The 12965-nt window shown below is 42.7% G+C and overlaps 1 protein-coding gene across 1 annotated transcript; it reads right to left on the reverse strand.

Annotated features, from left to right (window-relative positions):
- Window positions 1-3258: 3258 nt before the first annotated feature.
- cpz (carboxypeptidase Z) lies at window positions 3259-9149 on the reverse strand. Its single transcript, XM_037690058.1, has 10 exons — window positions 9034-9149; window positions 8724-8939; window positions 6774-7009; window positions 5401-5562; window positions 5150-5308; window positions 4941-5076; window positions 4721-4860; window positions 4526-4625; window positions 4232-4377; window positions 3259-3779 (listed from the first exon to the last, which is right to left on the reverse strand). The coding sequence occupies exons 1-10, from the start codon at window positions 9116-9118 to the stop codon at window positions 3576-3578; spliced, it is 1584 nt and encodes a 527-aa protein (XP_037545986.1). The 5' UTR covers window positions 9119-9149; the 3' UTR covers window positions 3259-3575.
- Between the last annotated feature and the right edge of the window lie 3816 nt (window positions 9150-12965).

Below are 12965 nucleotides of genomic sequence, written 5' to 3' on the forward strand. Positions count from 1 at the left end.
AGAAACGGATGCAGTGGGACTGACAGACTACCGTACTTTCCGCCGTACATGTTGCACCACCGTATAACTCATGAGTATGTCTATGGGGAAAAAAAAACACAAATATGTCTCTCCGTCGTATACGTCGCATCATTATGCATCACCACTGACAACCCGGAAATGTGGACCGGTGCTGTGCCACAAATCGATTGGCTGACAAATGGCAGCCAAGGAAGCGTGCATGTTAGGACTTTAACAATAATTTAACAAGATTAACACCTAAAAACAATTATTTGTTTGCTCGACATTATAGTAAAGGTGTCTCAGTTGAACTTTTCCTTAAATTCACTTTAATGGTCAAATCAGCTGCATTTCGCCTGGGAGGTGCGGCAAAATGCAGCTGATTTGACGTTTGCGCCAGGAGTTCTGGAGCGAGATGAAGGTGGCCCTGTATGGCAAGCAAAGTGTCTCATTAATAGCTACTTTTTTACTAATTTATTTATTAATGAGACACTTGGACTGCCATATTACTCAAGGGCCATCTAGTGGCTGAAAATGGTAGTGTTCAATATTTTCCATGTCAGAATAAATGAAATCGTCAGATCTCGGACAAAAATTGGTTTATAAATATGGGGGCAGAAAAAAACATAAATCTCTTCACTGTATAAGTTGCAGCATAGGCGTCGCAACCATTATATGTGAAGAAGACATTTCCCCTCCACATTAAAAAAAACTTTCATTTGGACCCCCCCCCCTGTCAAATTGCACCAATTAATTTCAGAATAAACTTGTTTGATTTCTTACAATGAGTACCTTTTTTTAATGTGTGAAACACACGTTTGCACATTTCCTGTGTGATGTTGGAACATGCCTGGGATAGGGTCCGCTTTCCTTTTGAGTCGCCCAACCATTTGCCAGAGATTCCTCAAGGCAGACCAAAAGTCCTTCTCCGTTGCCTCCCAAAATCCCTCCCACATCTGAGTTTTGCTTCCACAACCACAGCAGCCACAGTTCTTCTGGACACCTTGTATCTGTCAACTGCTTCAGTAGACCTCCAGAGTAACTAAGTCCTGAAAGCCTCCTTCAGCTTGATGACCTCCAACGCTGGTGTTCACCAGCGGGTCTTTTGGTTGCCACCCCAACAGGCATCGGTAACCTTCAGGCCACAGCTCCTGGAATCTACATCAGAAATAAAGGCCCTGAACATGGCCCATTCAGATTCCATGTCCCCCACCTCCCACAGGACGTGAAACTCTGAGGTCTAAGTTGAAAGCCGCTCGGACCGAGGGCTCCACCAGATGTTCCCAATTTAACCTCTCTATGCATTTACATTTACCAGGTCTGTCCAGCATCATCTCACCACCAGGTGGTGATCTGTTGAAAGTTCTGCCCCTCTTTTCACCTCAGTGTCCAAGACGTAGGGCTGCAGGTCGGACGCGATTGCAAAATTGATCGTCGACCTCTGGCCAAAGGTGGCCTGGTACCAAGAACACTTATGAACCACCTTATGCTCAAACGTGGTGTTCGTCATGAACAACCCATGCGTAACACAGAAGTCAAATTAATGGACACCATTGGGGTTCAGATATGGGAGCCATTCCTCCCAATCACCCCCTTCCAGATGAGTCCGTCATCGCCCACATGGGCACTGAAGTCACCCAGTAGAACAAAAATCCCCAGATGGCACCCCTTCCAAGACACCATCCAGAGACTCTAGAAAGGCTATGTAATCTGAACTGATGCTTGGAGCATGAACACAAACAACATTCAGAACCTTCTCTTCTGAAGCTCGAGGCTGCAGAGAAGCAACCCTCTGAATCACCAAGGAAAGCTCCAACACCAAGATATTCAGCCGGGGGCTTGAGTACCCCCGCCCAATGCCTCTCTCCCTGGGCAACTCTGGAATAGGAGAGAGTCCAAGCTCTCTCCAGGAGTTGAGTTCTAGAACCCAAGCTGTGCATAAAGATGAGTCCAACTATATCTAGTTGGTGCCGCTCAACCTCACACACAAGCTCTGGCTCCTCACCTGCCGGTGATTTGACATTCCACATATGCAGAGCTAGTCTATTCTACCAAGAATTGGCATGGCTAGGGACCTTTCCTCACCTGCCGCTCGACATGTACATCACCCAACCTTGACAGACCTACACACAGGTGATAGGTACACCTGGAGGGGGTTTCCCATTATTTATTTGGGCTTGGTCCAGCTGAGCCCCTGGAGCCAAAGTTTGCCACCGAGCACTTGCCAACAAGCTCCAAAGCCAACATCCATGTAGGGTGGCCAGGCTCATCCTTAGAGATGGGGTGAGGATCTCCATCATCCGGAGGAAGCTCTGAGTACAGCCGCTGCTTCTCCGCACCAAAATGTGCCAGTTGAGATGGTTCGGGCAGCTGACTAGGATTCCTCCTGGATGCCTTCTCTTGGAGGTTTTCTGGGCACATCCCACTGGTAGGAGGCCCTACGGAAGACTCAGAAGTTCCTGTAGGGATGGTGTTTCTGATTGGGCCTGGCAACATCTTGGGGTACCCCCAGAATGAGCTGGAAAATGTTGCTGGGGAGAGGAACGTCTGGGTTTCTCTCCTGAGCCTTTTGCCTCAGTGGCCAGTGATGCGTCTTGGAGCAAAGCAATCTGCTCCTCAGATAACTGTTATTATCTTAGTTTTTAGATATATGAATGTTTCTGTTCAGTGCCCTGAGATGACTTCTGTTGTGACTTGGTGCTTTATAAATAAACTGAACTGAACTGACCCGACTATGGATAAGCAGTAAAAGATGGAAGGATAGTCTTTTCTGTGAGGGATGTTTGCACAAATAGTCAAATTTGTTCTGTAAAGTTTTTTTAGGCTTCTCTCTTCTTCAGGGGTCCCCACAGCAAGCATCCATGAATGATTTGGCAAAATGTTTCATTCTCTTCCTGGTGCAACATAGACTTCAACCTGCAGCGTCAGGATTATGAGACAATTTGGGGGGATAGATGTCTGGATCTGGATTTGACTCAAAAACCAAAACCTCTAGTTCAGTGAAAATGTCATTGCTTATGCTATGTCGCCCTCTAGTGGCCAAAATAAGCACAATCAAGATTTTAGATGGTAAACGGTTCTCAATGGGGTGTGGAACAGAAAGAAGGCAGAAAGTTCAGCTTGGATTATATATTTATCCTTTGTCATGCCTGTGCAAGAGAAGCAAAGCTAGAAATTAATTTGTTCACACATTCACATTTGTTAGATTTTTATTGAAATTGAGTGAATCATTTCTAAATGTGTGCTCAGAATTCACCTGCCATGTTTTTAAAATTACAATTTGTTTAATTGGTTTGATCAGTTTTCCAAAATGAGAAATGATGCTCGTACTGTATATCTCACTGATTCAGTAGTTCCTAAAACAAGTTGGAAGAAGCTGCAAATAATCTGAGTGAAAGTTTGAGGATCCTGTTCCCATCTTTCCAGGAAGCGCTGATAATTTGTTTGGGATCTGAGGTTTCAGTCTCACGGCTGCTGCTACACGAACACCTCCAAAAAGCAAAGGTGGACCTGGATGTGGATCCATTCATCACTAAAGTCTCCTTGTGTGTTTTAATTTTCTGTCTAAATTGTGTTTATACATTTCGCAGCAGCCAGTTAGGAGGCGAGATCCCGGACTGGGAGAAGTAGCTCCACCACCATGGCTTCTCTTCCCGCTCCACTCCGCCCTCAGCAACGTCTGCATCCCTGTAGCGTTCAAACTGGTTGTAGGGGTCGAAGCGATCCCAGGTGTCCACCATGGGGAAGAGGTGGTCGTCAATGTCCGGCTCGACGGGAAGCTGCATGCGGGATGGTGGGGGAGCGGAGGAGAGGCATGAGAGAACTCCTTTTGCAAAAGGTAACATTTCTCATCAGGTATTTGTACATTCATAGTGGAGTTTTAATGCAGAGGTTTTATTTGTACATTCATAGTGGAGTTTTAATGCAGAGGTTTTATTGGGTTTTAACCTTTTTTTTTTTTTTTTTTTTTTTTTTTTTTAGGAGAGAATACATTTTGTGGGGGGGGGGGAATGCATAGAAAATACTATGTACAACTATACATTTGATTGAGTATTCCACTGTTTAGAGTTCTCTATCAGTTTAATTAGTGCTTTTATTACAAACATAGGATCTACTAATTCTAGATACACAATTACTGCAAGTTCAATAGAGGATTTTTATCCAAATGATAATTGTGTTTGAAAATATAGATTTGAAACGATTGTGATAAATGGAAGATGGAGATCCAAACCTTTTCCAGGACAAAGTCGACCCGTCCAGCTTTGTTCAGGTTGTGGGGCAGAAACACTCGTTTACTGACCCTTGAGTAACCCTTAGCTGTAGCTGTCAGAATGTGAGTGCCAGGATTCAACAGCCTCCAGTAATCCCCATTTTCAGCTGAAAGCAGGTTCAGTACATTTAGTCAATTTTAACAAATCTAAAATAACTGTGTTGCACCTGATTTTTACTTTTGAAGCAAACATCTTGCTTCACTGTAGCTTAATACCAAACAGTTCTATTAAATGCAACCCTGTATTAGTTTTACCTGTAGTGACATCTTTTCTAATCCCTCGCACAGCGACGGTTGCTCCCTTTATCCCATTTCCATCGGAGTCCTTAACAACACCCTTAATTCCTCGATGCACCTGTTCAGAGACAAGAAGTTTGGCCACAAGTACACTAAAGTAGCTCCTTTACTTATTTTCTGGTTACTTGCATGTACGCAGCAGCAGGAACTTACAGACTCAAGGAAACTGAGCAGGGCTTCTTTATTTCTCTTCCATTCTGGGTAAAGCTCGGCCTCTGAGGGGAATTTGTCACAGCCGAGCTCCACTGTGATCTCCAGACAGTTTGTGTGCAGGTAATTGAAGTCGGACATACCTGCAAGGAGATGTGCACGTTTTCTTCAAAAGCAACAGGAAGAATGTAAGTAACTCCGTAATGTGCTAAACGTTTCTCACCACCAGCAAAGCTGTACCACTCCGCTCCGTTGATGATGCCCCTCGACCGATAGAAGGAGGCGCCGCACCTCTCTGTGTCATTGTTCGACATGGTGGCGTGAGCATCAGCATAGGTACGAGCCAGCTGCTTGAACGCCTGATGATGGAAGAGAACCGTCAGTGTAGATATTCTGTTTTACTTATCCAGTCAAAAGTCTGATTTATGAAACCTGTTCATCGGGAGTGGGTGAAAACATCCTCTCCTCGTTGGGATGTTTGGAGAAGTCGAAGGGGTAGGAGATCACCAGCTCTCCTCCATGGAGGCTGGCAGACTGAACAAATGGCAGTGACCTGATCCACTTCATCACTGCATAGGTCTCTGGCGCCACCTACAGCTCAAAGTTGAGATTGCAGCGTTAGGCATCCAGGTTGGAGCACTGGTCACTGCAGGTGAATCTCAACAATAACTTTATATTCCCACCTTTCCAAACCAGTAAGCATCTGGGATGGGGATGTGGTCAGTACGGAAGTGCCTGCTGCGTCTGCTCCGGTAGAGAATGGACGTAAGGTCCGGAAAGTTGCGGTTCAGGTCGATATTCTGGGCGTTGGTCCGACCATTTGTCCAACCATTTAACAAGTGACCCTTGAACATTTAGGCAGGGATATTAAACAGTGTGCAAATGGTCAAAGTGATTTAAATAAATAAAAAAAAATGGTGTTGATGTGTAAACGTTAGCAAGAACAGGAATTACATGAAATATTTTATTAGTGAGAAGTTCTAAGAGTTCGTTAGACTATTTTTGTTAAATCCATTGTTAACATGTAGACAAGACCATGTATCCGTTAGAGCCAAATCTAAAGAGGCTTTAAAAACTTTGTTTTAGATTTAGTCAGTGAAGCAAAATAGAATTCTTCAGAAATATTTGCAAAAATCTACAAGTCTTACCCATTTTTACATTTTGCTTTTTTAAATATAAATGAAAGCAAACTATAAAAGACTAGGTACAGCTTGAGATTTTTGTATGATTTCATATTCATGCACACATATAGAAACAGTTTCCTTTTCTATATGTTTAACTTTAGGTAGAAGCCACCATGTTTTATTTTATTTTTTAAAGGATGGCCAAAGATTTACTGTAATTACCAGAACCAGTACATGCAAGAGTGTTAGAGTAGTTTTACTTATATCTTTTATTAGAAATTTGGTCAAGGAAAGCCAAAGTCCAAACATTTATTAAAAAATGTTTCCAACGTGTGCATTTTTATATCCAAATTTGAGTAAAATACTAAAACGCCATGAAAAAACTTTTATCTGTTCTGAATCAAACAGCAGCGCACACGACAACATGCACACATTCAGTTCAGATATGCTCAGTCACGTTTAATGAGCTAAAACTATTTTTAACCAAAGACTTTAACATGTTTGAGACATGCTAGATTTAAAGTTTCTGTCTAAGAGTTCAAAAGCTTAAATTATAAACAGGCCTGTAGAGAGAAAGCATGCTCATGCAGATTTCCCACTGCCAGCTAAAGTGTTCAACCTAGTCTCAGAGTTTTAGGAACTCTGATAAAGTAAAAACTGAAATGTTTTCCTTTTTTATTTTTTATTATTCGTGCTTATCTTGACGTTACTGGTTGATCACTTAGTCTGAAAGTGGGATGAGCTCTTCTGGAACAGCAGGACTAGAGAATAGGAAGTAGAAACTTGGGTACTCTGGTTTCTTAGAGCTTCCATGACAAAATGGAAGTATGTATTTAGCAGAGTACCCCATCTTCAACCTCCACAGCAGAAATGAAGAGTGGACTGACAGCGGATAATGGCGGTTTGTCTTTGTTTCTGTTAACAATATTTACTTCCTGGTTGGAGAACTCCGGGTCATTGTTATCCTCTACCTCTGAGGCGGCCAGCTCGTAGCCGTCGGGGTTCATGGAAGCCAGGATGTGGATGCGAGTGGTGTTTATGATGGTCTGAATTCTCTCGTTCCCCAGATTATACTCGGAACACAGGTACTGGGCCAGATAGATGAGCAGCTGACGGCCCAGCACCTCGTTCCCGTGCATGTTGCCCACCAACTTGATCTCTGGCTCGACTACAGTGGAAGGACAGAATCCCGTTAGAATAACGCAGCAGAAACGTGTAGCTCAAAGTTCATTATTTTAGAAAAGCACACATCCAGCAGAGAGGAACCAAACCTAACTTTCTTTCTCATTTATTTTTTTATTTATTTTTGTTCATCTTGCTGCAGCTAAAACAACAAAGCTGAGAAGCTTGGGCACAGCTGAAACATTTTATTTTCTGGTAATCGGTCAGTCAAGAACAATTTGTTTATATAAGATATTACAGAGAAGCTTGGATTGTTAGTTCCATGTACGAAGGTGTTAAAACAGTCAGAACCGGCAAAGGCTACACAACAGCATTTGAGATTAAAGTTGGCGTTCATCAAGGTTCATGTCTCAGCCCACTGTTTATTGCTGTAATGGAAGAAGCCACTGAGCTTATTAGGAAAGAAGTAAATAAGTGGTAAATGGACTGTACTTGTATAGCACCTTTCTATCTTATCAAGACACTCAAAGCGACGTGGGATGTGTTTTATGCAGATGACCTAGGCGTGGCTGAAAGTATCTTGAAGAGTAACTTCAGAATCTCCAGACAGAGGCAGCAGGAGCTTGAAATTAAAGGTCTGAAAATAAACTCTGCTTTCAAGCAGACCATGGTCTCTGTTTTTGCTAACAAGACCTTAACAATTACTGATAATAGAGGAAATGTACAGGTTGAAACGTTCATGAATCTGCGGTTGATAATAAATGCCAAAGGAAGCTGTGAAGATGTTAAGCGCAGAATTGGTGCGGCGTGGCAAAAATGGAAGGAGCTGACAGGAGTGCTTTGTGACAAAAGGATGCCGATTCATATTAAAGGGAAAGTGTACAAGATGATGATGATGATGGGCCCAGTCTTGCTGTGTGGAGCTGAGGTATGGACATTAAAGAGAAAAGGAGCTCCTGGAAAGAATAGAAATGTGGATGTGACATGGGATTCTTTGAGTATCCCTCAAGGATAGTAGGCGAAATGACAATATCAGAAAAACACTTGGCGTGGCATGCGTCATGGATAAGATGCAGGGATCAAGACAAAGATAGTATGGCATGTGCAGCGAATGGAAGACAACAAGGTAAAAAGGCTATTTCACGCAGGGGATGGCAGAAGAGGTGGATGGATATGATCCAGCAGGATACGGACACTCCATCTCACAACAGACGATACACAAAATAGAGCAAAATGGAGAGGGAGAGTCCATGTGGCTGACCCTGCTCTAAAAGGAGCAGGAAATACAGCCTGAAGGAGACGGACACTTTATATGATTTTAGGTCACATTTATGCAGAAATATAGAAAACTATAAAGTTCACAAACTTTCAAGCACCACTGTAGTTTGATAATTGATAATCCGTCAGGACATTTTGACAAACACTAACCATGTTACCTAGAAGCCACCAACGCAGGATTAAAAAAGAGTCAGTAATTAATTAAACAAAAGTTAGTGTAAAAAAGTATCAATGCAAAAAGTGAAGGCTTTTATTTAACTTTTTTTTTTTAAATAAATGCAGCTGCAAATAATTAAAGAGTCATGCTTTTAAAAGGAGCTGAGGTGAAGAACTTCTTGGGGCTTGAGTTGTCTGAATGTCCTCTTTCTACAATGTTTCTGACACAAACAAAATATATTTCTTGCATCCCTTCATTGATGCTTTCAGCCGTGGTCTCCTCCAAGTTAAGACAAACCTAGTGAGCCCACCCTCGCCCCACTCACGTAGCTCATGCTGTCCGGGGTTGTTGGTGAACTCGATCACCAGTAGATCTCTGCCCTCGGTGCTGCGTCCGATGCTGTACACGTGAGAGATGTGGGAGCACTTGGCTGCAGTCCTCTTCAGTAAACTGTTCATCTGGACGTTGGAGGTGTAGGTGAACTGGATGATGGTGCTGGGTTCCTCAGGAGACAGACTGGACAGCGCTACCTCCTGCTTGGCTGGAAGAGACGAATGGGAGAAAATTGGGAAGGAGAAAGGAAAAAAAGCTGTCCGTCAGTTTTGGTCAACATACAACACAACTTTCACTTTTACCTCTCAGCCCGGCTAGAGGGTCAAAGCATCCTTCTTCTTCACTGGCAAAGAAGCGGTCGCAATCCAGGAAGTAAGGCCAGGCCATCTCGATGGCCTCGAACGCATGGCTGCAGTCCTTCCTCAGGGCCTCGCATGAGCTGCGGCACGGTTTGACCATCTTGTTTTCCCGGCAAGGCGAGGCCAGAACGGAGCAGCCGATGAGGCGGATCTCAGGGGAGCACTCGCCGTTGAGCAGACCATGGATGACGCTCAGGAGGAGGTACTCTGCCCCCGACTCTGCCTCCAAACGACTCCGGTGACCAAGGATGTTGGGGAATATTGTTCTGCACATACAGTGTATAGAATGTTCTATTATCAGGATTTACGGAAGCTTTTGTTCACTCCTTCAGCTAATAGGAATTTCCACTAACACAAGCTTTTCATTTTTATTTTCACCTCATCTTTATCTAACCAGACCTAAACGCCAAGATAAATTCTTATTTACAGAGTTGGCCTGGTAGCACCAACAGGTTCTTGTAGGGTCGAGGGAAGGGAAACGATATTAACACGAGACTTTATCTATATAGAAATCTATCTTCAATGATGCAAAATGCATCATTGTTGAAAAACCATTCTATATATGGAGACACAATTTACAGACATGATTGTAAGAGTGTCCTTCGTAAAATGGACAGTTTATCACACTGTCTGCTATTGGCTTTGTTACAAATGCTGCTATAGAACACGTCACCTCTACCTTAGATTGTAAAACATTAACATGATGTGAAAAGGACAGAGCTCCATCAATCCAAATGCCCAAATATTTATAATCTGTTAAGTCTTCTATAATATGTTTACAGTGGTGAAGTCCACCGAGGCGGGTGTGGTTCCTTCTCCAAGATCGAACCACATAAATTTAGATTTCTTGGCATTTAAGGACAAATTTAAGTCAGAAAAGAGTTGATGGATTAAAAAAACACATGCAAGGGACTTCACAACCTTATCTCGAGTAAAACCAAAATCATATAAAATAGTGTCACTGACATATAAATGGATGGAGTCCTCACTAACAGAATGTGAGATATCATTTATAAATATGGGAAAAAAAGTTGTACCAAGAAGGGAGCCTTGGGGTACACCTGACATAACCGGAAGAAACTGAACAATCGTTCCATGGAGACTACACAACCTGATTTATGACTCACCTTGAGTAATCCATATCGTTACAGTAGCCGAGGTTCATTTCTGTGCAGGCAGCTGATGGAAACACACGACTGTTAGCAGGAGAACTGATTATGTGCACAGCCTGATGGTCAGTTCTGATCCAGAGTTCAAGCACATTTATAACAAAAAAATAACAGTTTAGGTTTTTTTAAATCAAATAAAGATAAAGCTTTCAGTATAAGCTAATATCCTCATCACCCACCTCCCAGAAATGAAAGTTTTGCTCATGTGTTTAATGATTATTTTTACTAACAGTACAAACAAACAAATGTATAGTTTGATATTGACCCATTTCAAGATGGCCACCAGCTAATACAAACACATAAATGTCTAACTCCATGAACTTTGAACATACTGAGCCAAATCTGAAATTACTTAATATTTTCTGTCAACAAGCTCAGGTTACATGCACATCCATATCCAACTAAGACCATAAAGTTTGGAACAGCTGAGCTTTGTGTAAATGTGCACATTCTGCTAATTAAATTTATTTATTCCCATTCAGTGCACTTTGGACAGAAAATGAAAGAGATGACCACCCACGTGTTTCTTCCTGTGTGCTGCTTCTGCAACCTCCTGCTGGAGAAAACAACGCAACATGAAATAAAAAACCATAAAATTAAACATAAGTAGTTCGTAAATTAACCGCCAGAGGGAGACAAAGCAAGAACTTTGTACTTAAAGTCTACAAAGTACAAAGACATGATGGGGCAAGTACAACCAGTAAGATTTAATCTATGTTGTGTGAAAATCATAAATTAAAAATTAATGAGCAGTTAAATGACAAAACCATCTGCCGACCACTGGAATCAACCAGTGTGGTCTGAGTTTTCCTGACCTCCCAGGTTTTTCCAGCCCCCCACGCGCATGCATTACAGCGCAACCGAGCGCGCACAGATCTTACCTAAAAACTGGTTTCCAGGCTCACATCTCTGCTGCGGAGCGCACCAACAACTTCTGGTCAAGAAAACCAGGAGCGTCCAAAAAAAAGCGTGCATGATGCGGCGCGTGATGTGGCAGTGTGCGCGCGCGCGTGTGACTTTGAAGCAGCTACTTTTCCTCTGCGCTCCTTGATAATTACCAGAGAGCCCTCCCTCCTTTGTCTGCTGCGCGGAGCATCCCTGACCCGAGATCAGGCTGCTGCAGATCAGGTTTCATCTGTGCGTGTGCGTGCGTGCGTGTGGGGGTGGAAAAACCGTGGCTTGAGTGGAGATTTACACCATTTTATCACCCCCCCCAGTCTGTGTGTGCACTTTGGGCTCCCAACCCTGAATTAGAAGATTCAAAAGTTGCATTTGACCATTTTTCATTCTTGATTTGCTGTTTTTGTTTTTATTGTAGGACCATTTTTACTAAACTTAATGTTTTAACTTTTTATGTGTTTTTATTTGTTTAATAAGCATTTCATTTGTTCATGTGCTCAGCACTTTAGTCTAGATGTTTGCAGTGATTTATATATTAAAAGTAAAAGCTGGTGTATGTCTGTGACCAGAAGGTCTCCGGTTCAAACCCCAGAACCAACAACATCAAATGTGTGCAGGAAACACCCACAGCTGCCTGCACCCTCATTTGTCCCGCTCTGGGCCCTTGAGCAAGGCGCCCTGGATGGCAGCTCTCTGCTCCACACAGAGGGCTGTGATAGATCTGTGGTTGAGTCGATAAGGACATCCGGCCTAAAACATTTGCCAAGTCTTTGTGCGGGTTAGTTCGCTGTGGAGCTCCTCAGCTGAAAGAAGAAAAAGTATTGATTGGCAAAATATGGCCCGCGGGCCAAAGGCGGCCCTTAGACAATCTCCATTCGGTCACCGATATCCTTTATTTAAAGACAAACACTTTTAAATAAGTTGATGAAAGCCTGTGACACTTAAACTTTTTATATTAAACTTTCTGGACAAATACTTAGAAAACTTTTGGATTAAGACTGACTAAAATCATTGTGTTTAGGTTGTTGCTTCTTTAGATAACTTAATAATTTTACTTTTTAATGTATGTGAATGTTTCTGTTCAGTGCCCTGAGATAACTTCTGTTAATTTATTTAACATCAAGTCACAACAGAACTGACTTGTGTTTAACCTCAGACTCATTTTTTCCATCCATTCATCATTTTTTACCGCTGGTGCCCATGTCCAGCAATCACAGGGACACCCTGGACAGGTCTCCAGTCCATCACAGGGACACCCTGGACAGGTCTCCAGTCCATCACAGGGACACCCTGGACATGTCTCCAGTCCATCACAGGGACACATGGAGACAAACAACCATTCACTCTCTCTCTCATAAAGACAATTCAGAGTTATCAGTCAGTCTAACATGCATGTTTTTGGTCTGTGGGAGGAAACTGGAAACCTGGAGAAAACCCACACATGCACGGAGAGAACATGCAAACTGCACCCAGGAAGGCCCCCGGACCGGGATTTGAACCAGCAGCCTCCTCTCTGAGAGGCAGCAGCTCTACCAGTTGCGACACCGGGCTGCCAGCAACTTTTTTTTTGTTAGTTTTTTCATATTTAAGCTAACAAAATTTCTTGTCACGAGCCAGTTCACATAAAGAAAAATCCTAAAACGTATTGAGGAGACATTTTATCAAACATGCCAACTTTGCTGCAACAAGGAAGAAGAAACAAAGTCTTTGAGATTATCTGTCTTTAAATTTATTTTAAGTTTTTTAATTCTCTACATGGCCCTCTGATTGCTTAAAATCTTGATTTGGTCCACTGCTAATAATAAT

The sequence above is a fragment of the Nematolebias whitei genome, chromosome 16 (genome assembly GCF_014905685.2).
Source record: "Nematolebias whitei isolate Nwh7 chromosome 16, NemWhi1, whole genome shotgun sequence".
In the NCBI taxonomy this organism is placed as follows: domain Eukaryota; kingdom Metazoa; phylum Chordata; class Actinopteri; order Cyprinodontiformes; family Rivulidae; genus Nematolebias; species Nematolebias whitei.

Excerpts from the sequence above, each read along its gene's own strand:
- cpz (XM_037690058.1), bottom strand. The coding sequence starts at position 9,118 with ATGGCCTGGCCTTACTTCCTGGATTGCGACCGCTTCTTTGCCAGTGAA. Across the intron at positions 5,563-6,773 it reads CGGAGTTCTCCAACCAGGAA|GGTCACTTGTTAAATGGTTG; the intron begins GTAAATATTGTT and ends TAAATGTTCAAG. Across the intron at positions 5,309-5,400 it reads ATGCTTACTGGTTTGGAAAG|GTGGCGCCAGAGACCTATGC; the intron begins GTGGGAATATAA and ends TTTGAGCTGTAG.